Below are 26,419 nucleotides of genomic sequence, written 5' to 3'. Positions count from 1 at the left end.
TATATATATATATATATATATATATATATATATATATATTATTGCATGTACAAAATACATTTTAAAATATTTGTAGCTCGATAGGATTCTTTTTATTCTCTTATTTAAATATATAAACAGAACTGATCTGAAGAGTGAAAAAGAAAACAATTTAACTACTATTTATCCATGAATATTAGAGTATAGAGTAAAAATAAGGTAGGTGGGATCAATCATTATCCTTTTGAAGGTTCTTATTTGCATGATGCACGAGAAGAAAGCATGCAGTAATAGAGAATTAAAAAAATATTTTAAAAAACATAAAAAATCACAATCTTTTTGAAGCTAATTATTTCTAAAAAGAAAAGAAAGAAAGAAAATGCCAAATTCATTTCTTAGTGAGATTGATAAATAAATTAACTAAGCATGCCTCTTAATTTTTTTTTTCGTCGTTTATTTGATTGATTAATTAGGCGGCTTCACATTCATTATATCAATAAAGTAATATATGTATCAAGCTTTTTGGTCACATAAACAAGTGACAATACAATGATGGACGATGATTACCATATATTTTTCATCATATTTACAACAAAACATTGATCATGCATGATTACCATATATTTTCGTTTGTTTTTTTCTGTAGTTATTTTTTTTTCATATCAAATCAACTACAATAGTGTATATCTAGTACAGAAAGCTTTATCCTATGCATCCTTTTTGCTGCAACAAATTTATAATTTAGACGCTGTAAATTCTGAGTTTTAAGACAATGAATTCAAAATCTAATATCACATAATTACATATATACTAAAGTTCAACTCCAAAGTATCGAGTAATATCAAACTGACGAATCAAATATCAGATTGTTAGAAGTAAAAAAATAAATGAATCCATCAGGAGCTAATGTATAATACATGTAACTCATCTAACTGATCAATACGCTACTGATACTTATTACGTTCTCAATACTCAAAAAAGAGATAGAGAATAAACTGTAAATCTTAGTTTTTGAAAGCGAGTACATCTGTAAGACAATCTGCATATTTTTTTTAAAAAAAAAAAAGATTAATTTGATGATGAGAAAATGTACCTCGGATTCAGTCATGTTAACTGAGGATTCATCTCTGACAGCAGACATCTGTTTTGTGTCCATGGTTGATGGTTCCTAGCTAGGGGAAACTAAAACAAGAAAGCAGCAGAATGAAGAGAAAATGAGAAGTAAAACTAGGAATTTATAGTACTGAAAAGGCAATCTTTAATGGGGCTTTTGAGGGTATATAATATAGTTTTCTATTATACGTGAGAACCATGCATATATTTATTGGGCTAGGTATATATGTCTATTTTCTTTTAGTAAAAGGGGGGGTTAGTAAGATTAAACCTGGGATAACATGAAAGTCTGGGAAATAGAAGTGTGGATATATAGGCAAAGTGACATAAAAAAGTGGAAAGATAAGAGGATGGGCCAACAAGTTTGGAATATAGCCAACAAAACAGTCAAAGTGAATTCAAGTAAAAATCTCTTTAAAGGAGCCTTTTTGTTCTATCTTTTTCTGTTTTTGGAGATTATGTTTTGCCCTTATGTCATTTATGATTGTTTGGTGACTCGAACTCACGATATTAGAGTTTGAAGTGAGAGGTGCTTAGTTCTTTATCATTTCAGCAACTCTCTCCTATCGATTATAGTCTATAGAGGGTAAGTAAAAAATAAAAAAAGCTAAATTGTTTTTAATTATGAAAATGTGATATTCTTTTTAAAATGAAGTATAAAAGAAAGTGTGTCATATGACTTGGGACAGATGAAGTAATTAATCCGGGTGTTTAACTATTTCACTCTTATTTATGTCTTAAGATATAATCTCTCTTGATTGAGTATTTAATCTATTTATGTGTCGAAATTGAAGTATTTATAGACTTCAATAACAGTTACTAATAAAGGTAAAATGGAAAAAAAAAATTGTCTTAAATTTAAAATGACTAATGCTATTTTTAAGTAATATTTTTAATAAAAATGATAAGTATTTTGAGATGCGGAAGTAACTTCTTCGAAACAAAATTAAAAAGCTCTTTTAGCATTTCCAGCTTCTTAAAATTAGAAAAATTAACTACACTTCATTTGTTTTATTAGCTTATAACAACTAAATTACTAAAATATGTTTTTAATCCATTGTGTCTTGCCAAAGTGTTTCTTATTTATTTGTCTTTCTAATGCGGTATAGTTGACACAAAAGTTGAAAGCATTTCAACGGATAGTTGTTATCATCTCCAATATTTATTATCTTTTTGTGACTCGTGACACATTTTTCTTATTAATTTGTCTCAAAAAAAGTTATTGCTATTCTACAAATTAAAACGAATTTAATCCTAAAATTCTCTATTATGCTTAATAAAATAATTTATAATTATATCAATATTTAAAATTTATTTTAAACCACATATTTCGAAAATTTCACTTTTTAAAAAAGTTATATAAGTATCAAATCAAAAATATTATACTTCAAAGTGCCTTGCTGTGAGGATCTAGCTTTGGTAACAACAAATGGATCCTTGTACCCACATATAACCCTGATCTGCGCATATTTTATCTTCTTTAAATCTCATTTAAGATCTTATTTTTACCTCAAAGATAGATAGATTGTTCTTAATAGATCTTCGTCTCAAGAAAGATCATTTAAATATATTTATTATTTTACTAAAAAAAAGATTTATAAGAATAGTTACACATGGAGTAGCGAAAAATATTACTCATATATTTTAATTTATTTGTTCTAATTTTCTATTAATCCGTTTAAGAAAGGACACCTTTTTCCTTAAAAAAATTAATCAACTCTTTAATTTTAATTTTGCATTGACACCTTTGGCACTTTGAAATTAAATGATAGTAGTATTTTGGTGCATATAACATATAAAGACTATAAAATTTAAAAATCCTTTTTTTGGTGGATATTTGACCACGAAAATAAAGTAAAAATTAAAGTTTTAGTGAAAGCATACAGTGATTTTTTTTTTTTTTTAATTTTTCACTTTTCCAAATACAATTCCGAATTTTATTTGGGATTCTCATGACCAAATATTAACTTCCTGTTGTTTTCGAAAAAGCAAAAAAAAAATCCATAACCAAATGAATCCTTAAATTCCATTAGAATCAAAATCACACAAATAAATTAAACCACAAAGAGTAGTAGTAATAATAAAATGTGAGTTTACTTACTGTGTTTTGACGTATGCACGGACAGTACTTATCTTGTTTGTTCTCAACTAATCATCCAAATTAGTACTCTTAATGACAAAATTAGCAGAAAAGATCAAAGATTAATGTGATAATTTCCTTTTGCTTTCCCTGTTGATGTGCACAACATTTCACAAATTGCAGAAGTGATACCATACAGCAAATAGAATGTGACCAAGCTTCAGTTTTTCTTCATGTATTTAAACACTTTTTTGGAATTTGATTTTTTTTGAGGTGTATAGAGATTATCAGTTAAATTAAGGAAAAAAAAATTGGTGAGAAAATCATTGACATCCCTTCAAAATAAATTCTTTCTTTGTTTAGCATATTTCAAGTCCCCAGCTTTGGTGAGAAATTTGGATTGGATTTCATATAAAATATTATTTAAAAAATGCACTATTTTATCCTGAATTATAAACGAAATTGTTGAGACACACAAGGAGGTCCTATTACCCCTCAATTAATTAAAATTGTATTTTTGGTAACCTTAAGGCCTATGTGGCACACTGTGTGAATCAACTTACTGAAGTCCACGTATGTGCCATGTAGGCACTTTAGGTTGCAAAAAATATGATTTTAATTAGTCCAGGTAATAATAGGACCTTCTTTAGGTTGAGGTGTGTCTCAACAATTTCATTTATAGTTCAGGGTGGAAACAGTGCATTTACTCAGTATTATTTAAATCAAGTTTGCAATTCTATATTTCAATAGATAAGCATCCAATACCCCTCGAATTATGACTAAAGTTGCTACGACACACTACAATTTCATAGAAATTCTATTACCTCTGAACTCAATTTTATTGTATTTTTGTTACCCTTTTGTGCTGACATGACAATTTTTTAAAAATAAAATGAGACACATAAGAGGTGTCACATCATCCTAAAAAGTTGACAAAAAATATCACATCAGTATAAAAGGGTGACAAAAATACGCTAAAATTAAGTTAAAAAATAATAGAACATCCATGAAGTTGAAGTGTATTATAGCAAATTTGATCATAATTTAGAAACATACTAGATGCTTTACTCAAATTTCAACAATAAGCCAACAAAACTAAACAATGTAGCTTGTACAAATACAGGAACATTCTGATTATAATCAATTTATATGTAAAACTAAATACAAGAGCACCTGTGTTGTTACTTTGTTTATCTCAATTTATGTGAAAATAATAAAATTTATTGTTTTTAAAAATATTTGATTAATTAATTATTCACATATGTGTGATATGCCTTAAAACAGAGGATTTAATCTTTTTTCTTTCTTAAACTTTCTATCTTCAAAAAAAAAATATTGTCACATAAATTGAAATAAAAACACACACCAAAATTATGATGTTCATGGTGTTATAATTCTGTAATCTAATGTTTTATAAATTTTATAAAAAGTTAATTTCATAATTTATTAAATATTATAAATAATTATTATAAATAATTAAGAAATTAAATTCAAAATTACAAGTGGTGTTGAAAATGGATCCCACGGCATGCATGTGGAATTTTCTTGAGATGAACCACAAGGGTTGGTGTGGTGGTTTGACACCTCACTCCTTAAGTAAGAGATTGGGGGTTCGATCCCCACCTTTGGTGAATGGAGAAAATACTATGGCTAGTTCCCAACCGCTTAGTGCGCTGACAATGGAACGGTGAATTAGTCTCACGGCTGCCGATTGTGGGAAAACAAAAAAAAAAAATCTTTTTGTCAGATGAAATCATAATTTTTTCAGACATTTTAAATGACCTTCAATTTAGCCATATTTATGAAAACGTATGAAGATAAATTATGAAATAAACTGAAGAAATAGGGGCAAAAGATTAATCTAGATAAATCCTATAACTATTTTGATACTTCACAACAAAATATAACGTAGCACATCAAAGAATTTAGCAAAATTGTAATAAAATGACTAAAACATCCTTCAAATACCACACCTTGCATTTTCATCTGCTGTGTGCTTATTTTCCATCATTTATATATAAAGAAATTGTAATATAATAAAAAGTAGTAGTAATAGTGTGAACATTGGTCAGGACATTTTCTGTTGGTGTAATAAATTACAAATTACAATAATTATTACAATTGAAAATAAAATGAATAAAAGTGAAGAAAATAAAATAATCTTCGTCTTGGCTGAGGCACGGATATCTCATTTTCTTTAAGAGATTCAAGTCCACTGCGGCATAATCTACACCGATCCAGCAGTATATCTCCTGACTTGTCCCCTCCAGAATACAACAGTCCATCAACGATGTACAATTCAAACAACTCTAGTTAGCTGAAGAGTCCAAAACTCCACCATAAGAACACCTTCTTTCAACATATATTTACTCTCTTTGTATAGTTAATATAGTTAAAGACTTTGAATATTTTCTTTATCTCAACTCTTACTTTCACTAATATAACAACTCTCTTTTGTATAGTAAATATAGTTGTACACTTCAAATGTTTTCTTTCACTACTACACACTCTAATTTTTTTCACATTTATCATATTTCCTTGTACATGCAATAACATGTAAGACCACCTTTATTTATAGGTGAGGTATCTATTCTTGTATTGAATAGGAAGAATGTGGTGTAGTAAAGTAGGTACATGAATAGTTGGATATTACATAAGTTATAAGTATAATTACATATATAATGGACAAATAAAGACTTAATGGTTATAGCAGTTTCAAGAAATCCATAACCACATTCTTCCACTAACAAATACAAGTAATAATATTCATAACACAATTTATACCCACTAACATATGCACATAACATATTTATTTAATAATAAAATGCATATATGCCAACATTTTCCATGGATTATTCAATACCTTAGGTAACTTCGATTTTTGTTTTCACTTTACTCGAATAAAAATGATATGCAAGGAGGCCAGTTGAAAAAATAGAGATTCATATAATCGATCTCAAAACTCTCAAACATAATTGAGTAGACATTTGATCATATTTTATTGTCAATATAAAAAAAAGAGATAATTTTTATTTTAAAAATAAAATTTAAAATTATAGTTGATCATAAATAAATTAAAGTTGCTACTTCGAAAAAAGGTAAAAAAGAATCATGACTAAACACTTCCTTTAGACTAGATTTACCACGCATCGTTCATTTCCAAGGATTTCTTTTAAAAAAAGGAAAACTAAGAAGAAAAACCACCTACCACAAATTTGCCTTTTTACCTCTTCTCTCACAAATTACACTTACAAATCTAAAGTCACAAAATTTATGGTTACTTCAAATCTCGTCTTTCAATTTTATTAAATATATACTTAAACAAGTTTTGAGGTATGAAACATTTACATACAAGAAATTCTGAAGGACTCTACAAGATAAACTCAGTCTCTATAAAGGTTTTTGAGGACTACTCTACCTCACGCATACTTTTTTCCTTTGATTTTACTTGTCCCAATTTTTCTAATTTGATTTTTCATTTTACTTTTTTTTTCATTAATCAAGACAAGATAATTCCCCCTCCCCCCATTAGTATTAATTATTTTTTCTCCAAATTAAAATATAAACATTATTTAATAAAAATACTATGATAACGGAGTCATTATATTAATTATTTTTCTTAATCAGTGTGTAATATCAAATTGAAACGAGTAAAATAGAACGAAGAAAGTATATAAAGAGTGACATATTCCATTAAAAAGGTATCTCAAATATATCATAAATTTTTGAAATATTTATAAAGAGATCCAGATGTGACTAAACTTTTCTCAACAATCGAATACTTCGAGAAAATTTACAAAATTCTCTTTTCATGAATATCAATTAAATCCGAAGAAGATTCACATGAAAATCATTTCCCCCTCAACTTTACTTTAAAATCAAGCTCCCTTTAATTTTAAACAATAAGTATTCTCCCCTCTTTTTCTACTTGTCATTTTTAAATACCTATTTTACCCTTACACTATTAATTTTAATTTTTATTTACCTCTTTAAAATTATTATATTTTTTATTTTTAATATATAGAGTAAATTTTTGTAAGAAAAAAAAATTTAGACAAAAAACGTGAGAAACATATATTAAGTATATAAGTTAGTGATGTTCTAAATGAAATAAATGACCATGATATGAAAATTTATTTATTAATAATAATTAAAACAGTAATATGTATTTATACTAGTGAAAATAACAAATAAAAACAACTTCATAAACATATTTCAATGCATGTAATATATAACATATAACAAAAATGGAGATATATTTTATACTAAATTAATTCAAAAGTTTACTTATATTATAAATATATGCTCCCTCCGTTCACTTTTACTTGTCACTATTTCGCTTTTTAAGGTCAACCTGCATGAAATTTAACCAACATTTTAAGATGTATAATTTAATATTTAAATTTAAAATTTAGATGATCAAAAAATATATGAAAAATGCTATAAGTTGCAATCCTTCTTCATATTAATAAAATGAAAAAATATATCTTAAAATATTTTGTCAAAAAATGAAAAGTGACAAGTAAAAAAGAATCTAGGGAGTATATCGAAACTCATGTGCATATATATATATATAAGAGATAAGGGACAAGGTACCCTTAAACTATATTTGAAGTTGTTATGACACACCTAAACTTAAAGGGAGACCTATTACCACATAAACTCATTTTTGCTGATCTGGCCGTCAAGTATTAGAATATTTTTGTACTTCTTTTGGGGGAGACGAAAAATACTTGTCCATTATCTCAATAAAATAACAATCATAAAAAATAATATTAGCTTTTGTGACAAGTTCATTAAAAAGATTATACTAAAAAATTTAAATAAAAATATATAAATATTTGACTATAATAAATAATGTATACTATAAGAAGATATTGCTAATACCAAGATTAAAATAGATATTGTTAAGATAAAAAGAGGAAGAATACTTATTATTAAAAGTAGAGGAAAAAATTAATTTTTAAAGTAAACTTGAAGTGAGAAATGATTTTCACCCTTTCAAATTTTCAATAGAAAAACATCATGTCTTAGCCTTTGAATCACGGAAATATTCATACTAGGAAGACCAAAAGCACTCCATTTTAACAAGTTTAAAGAATTAAATAAGCTCAAATTATAATATTTACAGAATCAAAATAAACCTACTCCAAATAATAAAAGATTGGGTGTGTTTGGTATGATGGAAAATGTTTTTAGAAAAATATTTTCTTATTTTTCCTTATTTGATTGTAGTAGATTGTTGGAAAAATATTTTTCAAAATAACTCATTTTTCTCTCTTTGAGGGAAAATGACTTACCTCATGGGTCAAGGGAAGTCATTTTTTAGAAAATGAATGACAAATGTGACTTATGTCCCCATCCCAATAACACGCATATTCACATTACTCAGAAATATTTGTTACTGTACTTTTTACTTCAATTTTTCACTGCTTGAAATAAAAAATAGTGAAACCCGAATTTTCTCCTTTTTCAATGTTCGTTGAATATACTTATTTTCATATGCATAGAGGAAGACTTACCTATGTTACTTTTGGTAATTGCATATTCCATTTGTCATCGATGTAGCTTGTTTCACAAAGTTGAATAAGCTTGTCGTTCCGTCGTATTTCTATTGATTGTAGTATCTTGAGATTGTCCTGACAAAATGTTGAAAAGTGTCTTCTATATTTGCTAATTAGTAATTACTTAAATTTTAGTGACTTGTAATATTTTAGTATTTGATATTGTTAAATTAGTTTTTACAAATTGTTGAGTTGTTAGAGACAGTAATATATTAGTTAACAGTTAGTAGTATTTTCTAAAAAATATTTTTTTGAAAAATATTTTCTACTCACCAACCAAACACCATAAAATATTTTTCGAAAAATATTTTTCACTTAGCAACCAAACATGACAAAATAAATAGAAAACCAACCTATTTTTCAGGAAAACTTTTTTCAGTACCAAACACACCGAGAAAAATGATCTAGAAGGCCCTGACAAGTTTCCAATTAAAAAAAGGGACAAGTTGGTCCCACAAACTTGTCCCTAAAAAAAACTAAATCCCTTGAACAAGTGGGATAATTGTGGAATAACTACGTTAGTTGTCTGAACAACTTCATGCGGTTGTTAAACAACTTCTCTCAGTTGTCGAACAACTACGCCTAGTTGTTCAGCAACTAGGTGCAGTTGTAGGACAACTGTGCCTAATTGTTGAACAACTTGCGCAGTTGTTGAACAACTTTGATAGTTGTTGAACAACTTCGCAAAGTTATCGAACAACTACCAAAGTTGTTCGAACGAAAAAACTTTAAAAAAAAAACTCAAAAAAAATTTGTCCCTCCCACCTAATTTAAAAAATTTGAAGGACTCCTACTTAATTGGATAACTTATTTGTCCTTTTTAATCCAAAGTCCCAAACACACCCTGTATCCCAAAACTCTACCAAACACACCCTTAGTTAAAAGAAATTGAAAATTAAGGGATCATTTTTGCAAAATCTCTACATTAGTCAAATGCACAACTACCCTCAAAAAGTTGTCCTCAACAACCCTTGATGGCTTCAAGCTAAACATTAGACAAAAGGTGGTTGGTGAAGGTGACATTGGACTCCTACTTCCTATTTGCTTAATTGCCTAACCTCTTCAATCTACCTACCCTCCCTACCCCATCCATTTTCTTATACACTTGCAAATTTCTCAAACAAAAAAAACAAGCCAAAATATAATCTTTAACAACTTCAACAGCACAAAAAAGGGAGTGAAAAAAAATAAAAAAATTCAAGAATGGCACAAATTAGCAACATGGCACAAGGGATACAGACCCTTAATTCCCTTAATCTGAATTCCAGTCTTCCTAAAACCCAAAAGGGTCCTCTTTTTTCACATTCACTTTTCATTGGAACAAAGAAAGTAACCCAAAATTCAGCAAAATCTTTAAGGGTGTTGAAGAAAGATTCAGTTTTGAGGATGGAGAGGTCAAGTCTTAGGATTTCTGCATCAGTGGCTACTGCAGAGGCACCCAATGAGATTGTGCTGGAACCCATTAAAGATATATCTGGTACTGTTAAATTGCCTGGTTCTAAGTCACTTTCCAATCGGATTCTCCTTCTTGCTGCCCTTTCTGAGGTAAAGTAACCAACTTTTTTGTCCCCCTTTTGATTTACTTTGATGGATTGTGAACTGAATTGGCTTGAAGATTTGGTCCTTTTCTCTTTGGTGTAGTTAGTTGAATGTGTAAATGGTGTGATTTGTCTTTTATCTGGCATTCTGGTTTACATTAGGAATGATTTTTGTATGGAGGAAAATGTTTCTCTCAGGAAATTATTTTCTTGATCACTTTCTTGTGTGTAAAAGTAGGTGACTTATGGTATTCTATATGGTTTAGGTAGATGAAGTAATCTTTTGATGATATTGTGAGGTATTAAAGTCAACAACAATGAATAAGCGTTAATTGAGACATGTAAAATTAGACAAGAGCTGGGGTATTTATGAAGGAAAATGCCCCTTTTTGGTGGAAACATTTGTTGGGTTCTAGTGAAATGTGAATGGAAAATGGAGAGAAAGTGAAATGTGTATTCACTTTATGAAAATAGCGTAGTAAGGAAACATCTTTATGCTTAAATATAGAAGCATTCCTTCATGTGCATAGTGACGCAAGAAGAAGACAAGCCTCACGCCGTTGTCGCTCGGTTCGGCTTTGGATTTGGATTTGTCAAATGTTTGGACAAAATTCATTTGAAACTTGAGAGTTAATGATTGTTTAATCCAAAAATCCGATACAAAAATCAATCTTCATTTGTGGATGAACCACTGCTTCCTTTCCGAAGCAACATCTTTTGGCTATAAATATTTGATTTTTTCCTCAGGTATAGGCACAAAATTTTAAAGTAAAAACACACTCTTCTTTTTCCTAAAAACTCGAGTGTGATTTGCAAATTGTTGAGTGCGTCCGTAGTTCGAGTTTGAGGTACTGCTATTCTGTCGAAGTAATTTATTTTAGCCTAGGAAGATAAATTCCATAACCTCGGGTACTTGAGGGGAATAATTTCCTTAAGGACACACCGTGAATTTGGTGGACCTGAATCATCCAATCGTCTTCTCTTTCTAAACGTTTGATTTTGCTATTTTCCAGAAAATATTTTGAACTTCATTTTTAGGTGTTCATAAACTGGATTGAACTTATTGTTAAAGTTCAAAGTTGTGAATACAGATTTACAACTTCATTTGATTGTTCATACTTTAGTTTGAAGTTTTTATTGTAAAATACAAATTATACTAAACCCGGAAAACAACAACATTTCCTTTGAGGAAAACCTTTTCTGAGTTTAAGGTAATCAAACACTAAAAAACTTTTTCGTTGAAGAAAATATTATCTTTGAAATCTGCTGTACCAAACACACTAAGTTTATACTTTTTGTTGAAATGGTAATATGATACTTCATTTCAATACACTGACTTCTGCATTGAGGTTAAATATGCTTTTTACCACTTCAAAATGCTGGTATTTAGTGGATGGAAGTACCTACTTGCAATATTAATCATACTAAGATATTAAAAGACATATATGTTTTTGCATCTTATTTTTCACTTGATGTTTTGATTTCTATTGAAATGATTGTATTATGTCAATCTGTCGAGCAAATTGATGTGCCAAACTTTCATCTTTTGTTGCATTGAGGTGGGTTAGGTATAAATTTGGACAAGGTGTTTCTTGTTTCTTAATTGATTGAGCTTGTTAGGGTTTCACCGTCAATGATGAAACGATACAAATTAAGTAGGTGAAGGGAGAAAAGGGTTGAAAGCGATACGTTACTCTTGGTGTAATTTGCCCTGTCCAACTGGAACTCTCTTCCCAAGCTCATGGTGTCCTGAACAACTTATACAGTAGTACTAATAGCTCCACCGTTCTACCTCTTTAAGCTGCTTAAGCTGACAATTATTCATGTCCCTTTGTTCTTTAATTGTCGAATGATATTTACATACTTCCATATTCTTGATATATGTTATTTATCACCTTGTGCTGCCATTTCATGTCACTGGCACTTGAATTTCAGGGAAGGACTGTTGTTGACAATTTACTAAGTAGTGATGACATTCATTACATGCTTGGTGCATTGAAAACACTTGGACTTAATGTAGAAGATGACAATGAAAACCAACGAGCAATTGTGGAAGGTTGTGGCGGGCAGTTTCCTGTTGGCGAAAATTCCGAGGAAGAAATCCAACTGTTCCTTGGAAATGCAGGAACTGCGATGCGGCCATTGACAGCAGCAGTTACTGCAGCTGGTGGACATTCAAGGTCTTTCAATCTTTCCTTCTTCTTACCTTCATTTTTCCTCTTTGCTTTTTTCTTCTCTTCTTTTTTCCGGTGTTGTTTCTTTGTAGTTTTTGTTTTGGTGGATTTGCTTTTGAATCCATTTTGATAGTCTTCATGAATTGCATCTTTTGTATATGTAGCAAAAGCTTTTGAAATGCACATCAACAATTTAATCTGCTTTTTGGTTAGATTATAGTTGCTGCTTGGTGATTAATTACATGTCAGTTAGGTCTTCAAAGGTTTAGTAATCTGGATATGCTGCTTTGGGAGCTTCAGATATGCATGTGTTCTTTTGTATGTCGTGTTTTACGATCTTTGTTAATCAAGACTACAAGGGAGCATACTTTTGTTTGCTGTTTCTTTTTAGTCAAAGTTGTTTCTTCTTCTTCTTTTTTTTTTTTTTTTTGATCTGTAGAAAGTGGCACCTTGTGGTAAGCGGTAACTCCATGAATAATTTGTGTGCTGCAGATATGTACTTGATGGAGTTCCAAGGATGAGAGAGAGACCAATTGGTGATTTAGTTGATGGTCTTAAGCAGCTTGGCGCAGAGGTCGATTGTTTCCTTGGTACGAAATGTCCCCCTGTTCGAATAGTCAGCAAGGGCGGTCTTCCAGGAGGGAAGGTGAGGATTATAGTTTTATTATGTCCACATGTATAATGTTAGTAAGTGGTGGCCTGTTGCTACAATCGTCTTTAACTAGGAATAGTATTATCTAATGACCAGAAGTCCACTGGTAAAGTTGCTGCCATGTGACCAGGAGGTCACGGGTTCAAGCCTTGGAAACAGCCTCTAGCAGAAATGCAAGGTAAGGCTGCGTACGATACACCCTTGTGGTGGGGCCCTTCCCCGGACACCGCGCATAGCGGTAGCTTTAGTGCACTGGGCTGCCCTTAATGATGAACAGTGTTGTAAATGCAAATATGCAATGACGCCTTTGCTTGAAAAGATAAATATCTTATGCTTGGGAGAAACTGCCTTACTTTTGCTTGTTCCATAAATAGATCTGATTTTGGATCCTGAATAATAAAACCAAAAGATGCCTCTCGTCAGTTGGATACGATGAGTTATGGATGAAAAATGCGTGGAGATGAGACTTGAACCCAAAACCTCAACCTTGGTCCGGTACCATCTTGCGTTACGCAACCAGCCTCATCTAAAAAGCTTAAGCTATAAGAGAGGGGACAATCTAAGTACAAGCATGTACTCTTTCTCGCCACAGAGTAGATTAGTGTATAGTCAGTATATATTTTTTGCATGTATCAAACTTGTCTATTAACTAAAAAGAAAATTCTAGTCTCTATCTACTTAGTGAAAAGCCCTAAATGCGGAAGGCAGAATTAAAGATTTTTTCAAGTAACTTACTGTGCCCCTCTATTTTGGCTTTGTTTCCATCAAAAGTTTCTTGTCCCCTCCATTTGATCTCTTCCATGTTCCTTGTTGCTGCTACTAAATTAAAGAAGATACATTTGATTCTGCAATATTCTTTTAACATATGTTGATGAATCATAATTCATACGTTGTCGTGCTGCACCAGTCAGCTTCTTTCCTAGTATGGAAAGATATAAGATAACCATTTTTGAGTTCTTGTCAATTTATACTCCCTTTCTATCTCTCAGGTAAAGCTCTCTGGATCTATCAGCAGCCAATACCTGACTGCTCTGCTTATGGCCGCTCCATTGGCAGTAGGAGATGTGGATATTGAAATAGTTGACAAACTGATTTCTGTACCTTATGTTGAAATGACGCTGAAGTTGATGGAGCGATTTGGTGTCTTTGTGGAGCACACTAGTAGCTGGAATAGATTCTTTGTAAAAGGAGGTCAGAAGTACAAGTAAGTCTGTTTTACTCTGTGTTAATGTCTTTGATAATCTGGTTCCACTGATATGTGAAGCTAACAGTTACAAGAATATCGCAGGTCTCCTGGGAAAGCATATGTGGAAGGAGATGCCTCAAGTGCTAGCTATTTTTTGGCGGGTGCAGCTGTCACAGGTGGAACTGTCACTGTTGAAGGTTGTGGAACAAGCAGTTTACAGGTATTAATCATGCCAGAATGATCTTGGAGGCAATCACATTCTAAACTTTTACATCTTGTGCTTGGAATTTGCGACAGCACCATAATACTTCCTATTTTTCTTCTATTCACAAGCGTAATCTTGTGTAAGTACTAAAAAATAAGAGTGCAATGTGTGGTCTACATCTTAGTCTTATCACTGCATAAGGTAATTTTCAAACAAGGGCCTTACTTTGGATCTTTATATTTGGTTTGTGAAGGGGGATGTTAAGTTTGCCGAGGTCCTCGAGAAGATGGGGGCAGATGTTACGTGGACAGAGAATAGCGTCACGGTTAAAGGACCTCCGAGGAACTCTTCTGGAATGAAACATTTGCGTGCCATTGACGTGAACATGAACAAAATGCCAGATGTTGCCATGACTCTTGCTGTAGTTGCACTTTTTGCTGATGGTCCTACTACCATAAGAGACGGTATGGCTAGCCTTGTTTCCTGGGAATTCAAATCTAATTGAGGCACTTTCTTTTCATTAAGAAATAATTCTTAGCTGATTGGGTCCTGGGAGACTATTCTTCAATATAAGAGCATTTCCCTGCATAATGAGTTAAAATTCTGTGATAACCTGGCTAAAATGTGCAAAGAGATCTCCCTAGGTAGTTTAGGGTGTCTGAGGAGAAGGATCCATACAAAGTAATCAAATCCATGTGCTACGTATTTGGGTGCATTTGAAAGCAAATGAAGAGTTCCAACATTATATGAGGAAGTGATGATAGGAAGTAGGATAACTTGAGTTCTGGTTAGATACACAACAACAACAATATATCTTTTGTAATCCAAACAAGTGGGATCCAGGGAGGGTGGTGTGTACACAGCCTTGCCCTTACATTGTGAAGATAGATAGGTCGTCTCTGATAAACCCTTGGCTCAAGTAAAACAATATCAAAAACAAGTATGGAAAGACAATACAATAGTAAAGAAGTCATCCTAAAAATAAAGGAGAAGGGATTGAAGATATGTCTGAAGATCAAATACATATCTTTTTTTTATCAACTACTTCAACTTGATCTCCGCACCGCCCCCATCCCCCCACCCCGGAAAAAAAGATATGTCTGATCTTTCTAGAGTGGGGTAGGTGTATATAGTTTCTTGTTGATGTATAAGAAATCCAAAACAAATTCAAATATTTAACTGTTTGAAGACCTTATAAGAATAAGGAATTTTTGTGGAATGAAGTGATAAATGTTTCAGAATTGCTGTCATATTATTTTCCTCTCGTTCTTTCTTTATTGTGCTAAACATTTTAGATACTCCTCTTTTCTCTGTCAGTTGCTAGCTGGAGAGTTAAGGAAACTGAGCGGATGATTGCCATATGTACGGAACTTAGGAAGGTAAACATCTTAGCTGGCTTCATGACATTAGTAGCTTACACCCCTATAATGTAGTCTTGAAAAAATTCTCGATATTTCATTGCATCAATTGTTTTATTTTTCTTACTCTTTGACATTTCTGGATGTAATTTCAGTTGGGTGCAACAGTTGTAGAAGGGTCGGACTACTGCATAATCACCCCACCAGAAAAGTTAAACATAACGGAGATTGATACTTATGATGATCACAGAATGGCCATGGCTTTCTCTCTTGCTGCTTGTGCAGATGTTCCAGTCACCATAAAGGACCCCGGTTGTACTCGCAAAACCTTCCCCAACTACTTTGATGTTCTCCAGCAGTACTCCAAGCACTAAACCACTTACCATCTAGTAAGAAACTATTTTGTATTGTACTGCAAGAGAGACTATGCACCAGTTTTGACAATCAAAATGGTGCCCATACCGGAACAGGAAAAGCTTTGATCCAAGCTTTCGACTCCTTTTCATTTGTCATGTGATTATGTTCGTTGTATTTGTTGAAGTTGAGTTTTTTTCCCTCTTTCGCCTAGTAAGACATGTATACTATAGAGTTGAAATCAACTAGCATGGTGCAATATAAGCAGTAGTATTTTGAACATGAGGGGACACAATTACCTTTATCTGGAGTTGTTCTCTATTAATTGATTGAATTTAATGAAAGTGTGATCCAGCATGACCAGCCTTGTGATACTACTGTATTATATGCACTGGACTTGTGTGTAGTTCTAGGGTGCTATGCTGCTATCAAAAATTAGTATATATCAAATATGATCTTAGTATATAAACAGGACTAGTAATCTGCCAATAATGTGCATCCTAGTGCGTATACATCGCTACAAAACAAGGTAGAGATAACATATATTGGGGTTGGCAAATGGACGGTTTGAGCTGAATTTGAACGAGGTAAAATGGGTTGATCCAATACACCGGTTGTATATTTTCGCTTATTAACTTTGTTAACGTGGCTCATTCAATTTACTTTGTGCTCTTCTAGAATTGGAGTGTGATACAGGCCCATCATGGCCCAGTTAAATAAGGAGCTTGGGCTGGGTTGTGCAAAATAAGTGGGTCGTGCTAGTGGGCCTGACGGAACCTGGTTACCGTTTATGATTTGGGTCACTTTTACGAAAGCTTCTATTTTGAGGTGGTCTTTAATTTTTTTTTTTCCTTCAAGTAACAAAAATGGACTGAAATACACTTGATATCAGAAAAAATAATCGCAAGGCAAAAAATTGGATTTCGTATCATAATATAACACATGTTTTCTAAGACATAACAAGTTATGCCATTTAATTCTTACAAAATGTATGTCGTTTGAAGCACAAGTCAATTCATCACTCACAAAGCATATAACTTAATTCTTACCGATAGAGACATATGCCATATCTTAAAAGATCATAACTCATAAGTCCCATCAGATTCCAGTAAGTTATGTAGTAGATGCATAACTTATTCCAATAGAACTTTGCTAGATGAGATAAAAAAAAAAAAAAAATTTAAATTTATTTCTTGCAAATTAGATACTACACAACTTATATCAGACAAAACAAAAGTTCTTTAAACTTATTTTCTTGTGTAATTAATTCATAGATGATAGATGAGAGTATTTTGGCACAGTAACTTTCATTAAATATAGAAGCTTAATTGTTTTTTCCTGATTCAGATTAAGAAAATGAAAAATTGGTTGTTATAAATTCAATATATTCATTTAAGTGGATGTCCATTTGACCTTATACATACATGCACTAATTAAACTCGATTGATATATTTTGTAACTTTTGATGGATTTGCACCCTATATAAATGAGTGCTTAGGTCTAAATAATACAAGTTTAAAGTAAATTAAAAGGCCTTCGTGTTGCTCGTATTAATTTTTACTAAACATAAAATTTGACTTATATTATTGATGAAAGAAAACATTAAAACAATGATTGAAAAGAAAAAGTATAACTACATCAAGTTTATAATTCCAACGAATTTCAATTCTTAAAAATTACTCCCTCCATTCTTATTCATCTGTCACCTTTTTAAGTTGCACACCCCTTAAAAAAACACTATTAAAAGACAATTTAACTAAATTATTTTTATTTATTACTCACTTTATTTAATATTTCTCTTTTTTGCACTATATTAATATCTCTTCATATTTATGACTAAGAATAAAGATTGAAACAAACAATTAATTATGTCATGATTTTCTAAAATGACAAATATTATGAAATATATATTTTTTAGTAAGGACGATGAATACTTAGCAGGTAATTGGAAACTCAATATTTTTGGGAGACTTCAAATTAAGTTTGTTACATGACTCGAGGTGAGATCCAAATTGATCTGTTGACGAAAATGAATAATAATAATAAGATAGCACATGATAGCTACTACTATTTCAATTGACAATTCATATAATTAGAGTTATTTTTTCAACTTTGTTTCTCTTAATATTAAGTTTTTAAATCTTAATTAACAACTATATAGAAAGTCTCAATCTTAAGGAATAATGATACATCATCCACCATTCTTTAATCCACTATAGTATAAGGTTGCTTAAGGGAATGATAGAAGATGTCAATGTGCTGATAAATTAGAAATTTCACAAGACCTAAGAAAAATAATATAACTGGTGTCCACTTTTCAATTAAAATAGTCTAAGCAAGAAAGCATCATGCTTAAATTTGATTGAAATTATATCATAACATCAAAGATTGTAATAGGATTGATAAAATTTCGTTATCCTTTTAATAATATAGGTTCGAATCTTAAAAATGACAAAAAAAATTTGAATATTTTTCCTTTCAACAAATCTTATACTACACAAATTCAAATTAATCGAGATCGCACTAAAAATTACAGTCTGATCCAATGACAACTCTAAATATCAAAAAGTCCAAGATATAAGAGTTGTACTTGTTAAAGAATTAAATTTTAGTAAATTAATTTATAATAATAAAAAAAATATTTTTGTATACCGCCAGCTCCATGTGAACAAGTTGCCAAAGAAGTAAGGCAGACCATGTCCCAACAGTTGTTTTCTTTTATTTATTAACCTGCTGCCATCATGTTCCATGCCTTCCTACTTATTATTATGCTCACAACTCTTTAAAATAATAGTAATAAAATTATAAAATTATTATACTCTTCACCTCCTTCTGTGTCTTTTTAATCCTTCCCACCGTCCAATAACAATAACAATATACCAATATAATTTCATAGGTGAAGTTCGAAAGGAAAAAAATATGTATACAAATTTTGTTCTTATTTTTGTACCTCCCCCCTAAATATCTGTATCATCAGCAGAATTTAATTACTAGAAAAAGATTCTACTATTATGTATCTCAAATTAAGGCGCCCAATTAGGACAGAGAGTAAATATTCTATAAAGTTCACGAGGATACATTAGTTGAATATTCAATGGATTTTACTAAACTTTCCATTTTGATTAATCCACAGAATTTTATGATGAGACTGACTTAAATATCTTTCATTTCACCAATTAGGAAGTCACATGTACACATAAAATAAAATTGATCCAATATAAAACATCATCACCATATATATATGCGATGAATTTAAATAAATAAAAAATGATGATATATATAGTTAATCTTTAACTTGTTTGTAATTTAGAACTAAAGATGCATGGTGAAGAGTGGGAAGGTGACATATATATAAGATCTTCATTAAATCAAATTGAGTTAATGCATGAAAATAACCCTAAACTTCACACCAAATTATAATTTTGACCTTAAATTTTAATAGTGCACAAATAAGATATTTAACTATTCAAAACCTGAACAAATATAATCTCCGATTTTGCAACCCCATGCGAGAGTCTCACTCGCGCCTACGTGGAAAGGTAATCCAATCACACGGTGCCACGTCGTTAAAAGGGCTGACTTGGAGAGAGGTCATATTTGTTCAATTTTGAATAGTTAGAGGTCATATTTGTGCACAATCAAAGTTTTATTTTTTGTGTTAAAACGATGTCGTTTTTATTATTATTATTATTGTTGTTGTTGTTATTATTTATTTATTTTTTTCTATAGTAGCAACATCTAACTTTTTTTTTAATTTTAAAAAATTATTATTATTTTTATTATTCTATTTATTTCTATAGCAGCAGCATCTAACTTTTTTTTTTAATTAAAAAAAAAAAGTCACTAGCAGGGATCGAACCCGCACAGTAGGCTGAAGGAAGCACCCAAGAAAAGCAAATAACACCACTGGGCTATCTAAGTGTCTTGTTTCATGTGGTTCAAAATTAATATACGTATATAAATATACATTTTCTATTTATATATATACAACATAATTTTTTTACCGAGGGGGTTCGGGTGAACCCCATGGCAACCACGTAGGTCTGCTCCTCGTTAATTTAATAACGTTTTAATAACGTTAATTTAATAACATTTTAATTACGTTAATTTGATAACGTTAATTTAATATACTACTACTATCCTTAATAACATTAATTTAATAACGTTTTATTAAAACTATAATTTTTATTATTATTAGTATAGTTTCATCTTTAATTTAATATTTAAATAAATAATATTTAGATATATTATATAACTTAAATTCGTCCTCTGCTTTATAATATATATACATACCCGCTCGATTTTTTCGTATGAGGCTGATCCGCCTAATTAATAAATCTTCAATATTGCTCTTTTTTCGCAATGACAAAAGAAATTAGATGTCGTTTTCATCTTTGAGCCAAAAATTATGAAAAAAATAATAGTGAAGAGTCATTTAAAGGTCATATTTGTGCAGTTTTGAATAGTTAAAGGTCATATTTGTGCACTATCAAAGTTTAAAGTCATATTTATGTATTATGCCTTTAGATTTTAAGCTGGATGCGTTCAGTTTTGCGTGTTGAACACGCGTTTTGCCACATAGGATTGGAGGTCATATTTGTGCAGTTTTGAATTGTTAAAGGTTATATTTGCGAATTGTCAAAGTTATAATTTGGTGTCAAGTTTAGGGTCATTTTTATGTATTAACTCAATCAAATTTCATATATAAAGTAAATGTTTGAGCTTGAGAAGCTACTGATTCAATAGGTTGGTAAAATTTACTAAAACAAGCGGTATTATTAGGCTAGACAAAATTAAACAACAATAAGCCATGAAACCAAAGACGGCTAGTTCTTGTGTTTTTTGTTTTCGTCAGTAATGTTTTTACATTATAGTGAAAAAAGAAATACTATTTAGTTGAAGGAAGAGTAGTAGAGTAGTTTTGTGATACTAATAATAATAATGGAGATACAAATTGATCACATGATATATTAGCTGGCCTAACAAACTTTAGAAGAAAAGCCACTGAATATAAGGGAGAGGTGTTAATTAATTGTAAAAAAATAAAGAGAAGTTTTGTTTGCCTTGCTTTCAAGGTTTGCCTTATTACCAGCAAACTTATGTGAACTTTCACATGACATTGTCTCCTTTTTGGCCATTTGCATTAACTCATCATCACCTCCTCTATTTTATTTTTTTTTAAATACCTCCACACTTCTAGCTAGGTAGATGCAAAGTATATGTATGGATTATTCTTGTCACCTTTAAAATGACCCAGGTACAAAGTTGTTAGTGTCATGAACCTAAGCTGCACATTAAGCGAGGCGAGCGCTCAACACATTTTGAGTCTTTTTTCGAGGCTTATGTGTGTCTTTAACAAATTCTAGATTCGATGCAAAGTATGTGTATGGATTATTCTTATCACCTTTAAAATGACCCAGGTACAAAGTTATTAGTGTCATGAACATAAGGTCATAAAAAACAATTCTAAAACGATAGCATTATTATAATAATTGCATGCAGTAGACTCAATATTTTCGGACTCTGCACATTCTTCTTTGAGGAGTGAAGAGATCGATTCAACTAATTAATAACGTTGTGATTTTTGTAACTTTTTAGTTATACCCCTTCCATACAGTGGCGGAGCCACCTTATGATTAGGGGGTTCGACGGAAAATTATGTACTATTTTTATATAGTAAAAATAATTTTTTTATGTATATATAATTGATGTTGAACCTCCTTCGGTTAGTTTATGTGTTTATATTTTTCGATTTTGAACCCCTATTGATGAAAATTTTGGCTCCGCCACTGCTTTCATACATATGGAATTAACTCACATGGAGCGATCTACGACCCAACATCTATTGCAATATCCAATAGATATTGGATGTAAGCAATTTTTTGAATTTTGGACTTATGATGTACACATGTATATGTAAAAAATGGAGTCCTATTGCCTTTCAAGTTTCATCTTTTCTTTTTCTTCTTTCCTTTTGGCATTTTTAGAGAACAAATGCCATGTGGAAGGATGTGAAAAATCAATAGACAAGAAACCTAACTTTATTTGTCCTTATTAATGGGTCCCAAAATATGCATTAGTGGGAAGGGAAGCATATTCTTTGTCACAAAGTTTTTTCTCCAAGTTTCAATACATGGAAAGTGTAAGAACTTATTGGTATAAAAGAAACAAAGTGTGGCTAATTTCTTTTTCTCTAGTTGATTGATGGAACAAAATCTATGGGCTATATATCTCAGGGATTAACTAGAGCAGTACATGTTTGTTTTGTATTGATTTCAATTTTCTCTAAAAAAGGAAGTAATTTTCGAGATAATATACTACTAACTGAAATAAGAGAGTGTTGCTTTGATGAAAAACACCTTTCACTTTCAATTCTAAGATTCTAGTTCTAGCCGAAACTCAGAAACGAAAGGGTAGGAGCTCCTGGAAAAGAATTACAAAAATTATTAATTGAGCGACCATATCACATGCATCTTGCAAAGCAAAAAAGAAAAAAGAATATGGAAGTTCAATATATATACTTCATTGCATGAAGCAAGATAATTTTCTGATTATACCCCAAATGGAAAATATCTAGAAGGGAAAAAAACAGAGGAACGATAAGTTCAGAAAATTTGTGAAAGGTGAAAAACGTGCAAAAGTCAAAAAAATGTGTGGGAAAATAAGTCAAATTTATTTTATGAATTTTATTAATATAAATAAATATGCATTCTAAATATGGAAAAAACAATTGATCTAATAAAGGTAATCAGTAAGGTGTTAATTAATAATTGCTATGTTTTAACTTTTCTTAAGCAAGTCATAATTCGTTTTAGAAGGAGAATTACTACATTTTTAACATAGTTGCCGTTGTCCGCTTTCATGTTTAGAAAAATATAGCTTTCATTAGGTAAAATGAAAAGTAAAATTTTCCAAATTGAAGAGGACTTATTAGCTATATGATTTGATTCTTCTAGAAAATAAACTTCTCTAATTGATAACAAACCAAAAATCTATGCATAAATATAACATCAAATTGTAGGAATTTAACTTAAGACAAAAAAGGAAGTCCTTGTTGGTAAAATTTGATTAATGTTAGACTAGTGCCAAGATCTAATTGGGAGCATGAGTTTTGTGGACCTAATACAAGGAACATTGAGAAAGAAGCAACTTCAAGTTATTTATTGTGTTCGTTTAGTATATAGGAATCAAAATATTGTCGCAAGAGCATTTAGATAATGAAAAATTACAGAAAGTAGCATATTTAAAATTATGATTACAATAAATAGTAATATTTTTGTAAAATTACTATTTATAGCAAGAGTAACATTATTTTACTCATTAACTAGGCAAGTGCATGTTTTACTTTCACTACTTTACATTTCCTATTTTCACTTCACTATTTCACCTCCCCCAAATATAGTCATATCTTTTACCCTCTTTTTTTTCATCTTATTTTCTTTATCATTTTATTTTTTTATTTTATTTTATTTTCTTTTTTTTTATTTTCACTTTTTTTTCTCTCTTCTATTTCTCTTTTTTCTTTCCTTTTTCGTTTTCTTTTTTCTTTTCCTTTCTCATGTCTTTTTTTTCTTTTTCTATTTTCGTTTTCTTCTTTTTCTTTTTTATTTTATTTTATTTCTTTTTTTTCTTTTATTTTTACACTTCTATTTCCCTTTCTTTCTTTTTTTTTCTTTTTTACTTCTCTTTTTTTCATTTTTTTCTTTTTTTTTTCTTTTTTACTCTTCTATCTCTAACTTTTATTTTGAAAAGACAAATATGTCTATCATATACACATATTCAAAAAATATATAAAATACATAGTCATACAGATCTGGATATGTATTTACGGTACAAAACACACATATGTATTTACGATATACATATCATATTCATATTAAACAGTAACAAACATAACTATACTATATATCTTTGTATGTATTTGTGAAATATAAAAGTGACTCATATAAAATAAGAATATGCATATGGATCAGGTATATATTCTGTAAAAACATATGTAGAGCTATATGTATTTTATACGGTGTTGGATTTGTCTTTGAACTGTACATACTATGTCATTTTAGAGGGTAACATATGTACTTATTTGTTTTCTTTTACTGTTTAAGATATCTATCATGTATTTTTTTATTACCTTTATTTATATGTATATGTATATAATTGTCATTTTATTATAGAAATTTTGTGTCATATATGTTTATATATACATGTGAGTCAGATATGTATCTTTGTAAATACATATTCAGATATATATGCATATTTTTTTATCGTAAATACATATGCAGATCTGTATATCTATTTATTTTGTATATTTTTTGAATATGTATATATCATATAGATATTTGTCTTTTGAAAATAAAAGATAAAGATAAAAGAGAAAAAAAAGAGTGAAAAAAAAAAAAGAAGAAAGAGAAACATAAACTACAAATAGAAGTGTAAAAATAAAAGAGGAAAAAAAATTTAAAAAAGAAGAAGAAGAAAATGTAAAAAAATATGAGAAAAGGAAAAAAAAAGAAAAAAGAATAAATAAATAAAAAACGAAAAAGGAAAAAAAAAAAAAGAGGAGAAGTAGAAGGGAGAAAATAAAGTGGAAAGAAAAAAATGAAAAAGAAAAAAAATTAAAATGAAAAAATTATTAAAAAATGAAAAAACTAAAAAAATAAATAATTAGAGATATAAGAGAATGATATTTTGAAATTTTGAAGATCATGGAAATAATAATCTTCATATTTGATTTTGATTTGGAAAATGAATCTACTAATATAAATAAGAGTAATTTATGAGAATTTAATTAGATGGGATAATTATTCCTTATTTAACTAAACTAATTTGTGTAAAATAAGCGCAATAAATCTTGTTGTATATGTATTTGTATAGCAACAGTTTACTTAAATACAAATACAATTTGCTATTTTTCGTAATTATGAAACTGTTGCTATAAAAGTTGCAATTAAGGCTCTATAGTTGTTATTTCCGAAATTTTTCCTCTAGATAAATGCTACGATAATGGACTTGGACTCCCACCCTTTAACACAGACCCAAACAGGAATTCACACCCCGGCCAAAATATTCGAGTTGACCTCATTATCGATCTAAGACTTGATCCTTGACCCCATTCTGATTTAATCTGATACCTGACAATCAATCCCTGCCACGACTCAAGATCTGACACCAACATAAGACCTAACCCCGACCCTGATCCTAAACTAAGGTCGAGGACTCGAATCAAGAGTTAGGACCTAACTAGAACTTGAGTTGAGGCCAAATTTGTGTCGAGGTTAGGATCAGGGTTGTGTCTTAGGTGAATAGCCTAAGTGAGAATGTATCATGGTTACAAGTAAAATTTGAACACACAATACTTAATAGAATTCGAATATGTGGCCAAACATAATCCGAAATCCGAAGCAATTTCAGATTTAAAATTTGATTTGGCTTGATTTAAATTTTTATTTTAATTCGAATAATACACACCTCCTAGTGGTGATAGATTGTAATAATTTTTGTGATGATAGTGACGATGACCGGCAATAAACGTTGATGGAGTAGTGTATTAGTATTAAACTATTATTATTGTAGAAATCTTTGAATAAACAACTTATTAATATTAAGATTTGTTATGAATCTTAACCATTCAAATCTGTTTATGACTATTTAATTATTAAGATTTGAATGATTAGAATTTAGACCTAAAAAATAAATTACTAAAATTCTTTATTAATTGCATCGAATCAGACTAAAAACCGACATATCATGCACAAAATATAGTACATCTGTTCTTATAAATAATAAATGTTTCTCTCTCACCCTTTCCCAAATTAATAGTCACTTTTAACTCAAATATTATTTGCAAATTCGACTAAAATTGGTAATGATATTGAATCATACTCTTAATACTTTAAAAATAATTATTCTTTTAATTCTTTAAAAGAGAAAATACTGCATGTTTTTATTACTTCAACATTCTCTCTTTATCTTATATTCTCTTCATCTCATTTTACCTGTCGTTTTAACTTTTTTCACATTCATTAAAAAAAAAACAATGAATACAAGATAGTTACGTTACTCTTAGTCTCCTAATCTCCTAAAGTTACTTTTATATATATTTTTTTGGTGATTGAGCGGTATTAAAAAGAATTATTTCTTTAATATTAAGATATAATTGAAATAGTTGCCATCTTTGATCTTGAATGAATAAAGTAAAATTATTTGAGATGATTTA

At 30.1% G+C, this 26,419-nt stretch overlaps 2 protein-coding genes across 2 annotated transcripts in view; one reads left to right on the top strand and one right to left on the bottom strand.

Moving 5' to 3' along the window:
- The window catches only part of LOC107873024 (protein NRT1/ PTR FAMILY 7.3), a 7,632-nt gene extending 4,213 nt beyond the window's left edge, over nucleotides 1-3,419 (bottom strand). The window contains exons 1-2 of the mRNA XM_016719724.2: nucleotides 3,194-3,419; nucleotides 1,073-1,161 (exon numbers count right to left, since the gene is read on the bottom strand). Coding sequence (XP_016575210.2) covers nucleotides 1,073-1,135 — 63 coding nt within the window. The 5' untranslated portion in view covers nucleotides 1,136-1,161; nucleotides 3,194-3,419. The remainder of the gene's footprint in view (nucleotides 1-1,072; nucleotides 1,162-3,193) is intronic.
- A 6,233-nt stretch (nucleotides 3,420-9,652) lies between these two features.
- Nucleotides 9,653-16,560, top strand: LOC107873029 (3-phosphoshikimate 1-carboxyvinyltransferase 1, chloroplastic). The gene is made up of 8 exons (XM_016719734.2): nucleotides 9,653-10,281; nucleotides 12,210-12,454; nucleotides 12,941-13,094; nucleotides 14,090-14,304; nucleotides 14,389-14,506; nucleotides 14,745-14,955; nucleotides 15,809-15,870; nucleotides 16,005-16,560. The coding sequence occupies exons 1-8, from the start codon at nucleotides 9,940-9,942 to the stop codon at nucleotides 16,221-16,223; spliced, it is 1,566 nt and encodes a 521-aa protein (XP_016575220.1). The 5' UTR covers nucleotides 9,653-9,939; the 3' UTR covers nucleotides 16,224-16,560.
- The last annotated feature ends 9,859 nt before the right edge of the window (nucleotides 16,561-26,419 follow it).

This window comes from Capsicum annuum, chromosome 1 (genome assembly GCF_002878395.1).
Source record: "Capsicum annuum cultivar UCD-10X-F1 chromosome 1, UCD10Xv1.1, whole genome shotgun sequence".
Lineage (NCBI taxonomy): Eukaryota > Viridiplantae > Streptophyta > Magnoliopsida > Solanales > Solanaceae > Capsicum > Capsicum annuum.
This window is presented reverse-complemented; position numbering and strand designations above follow the sequence as displayed.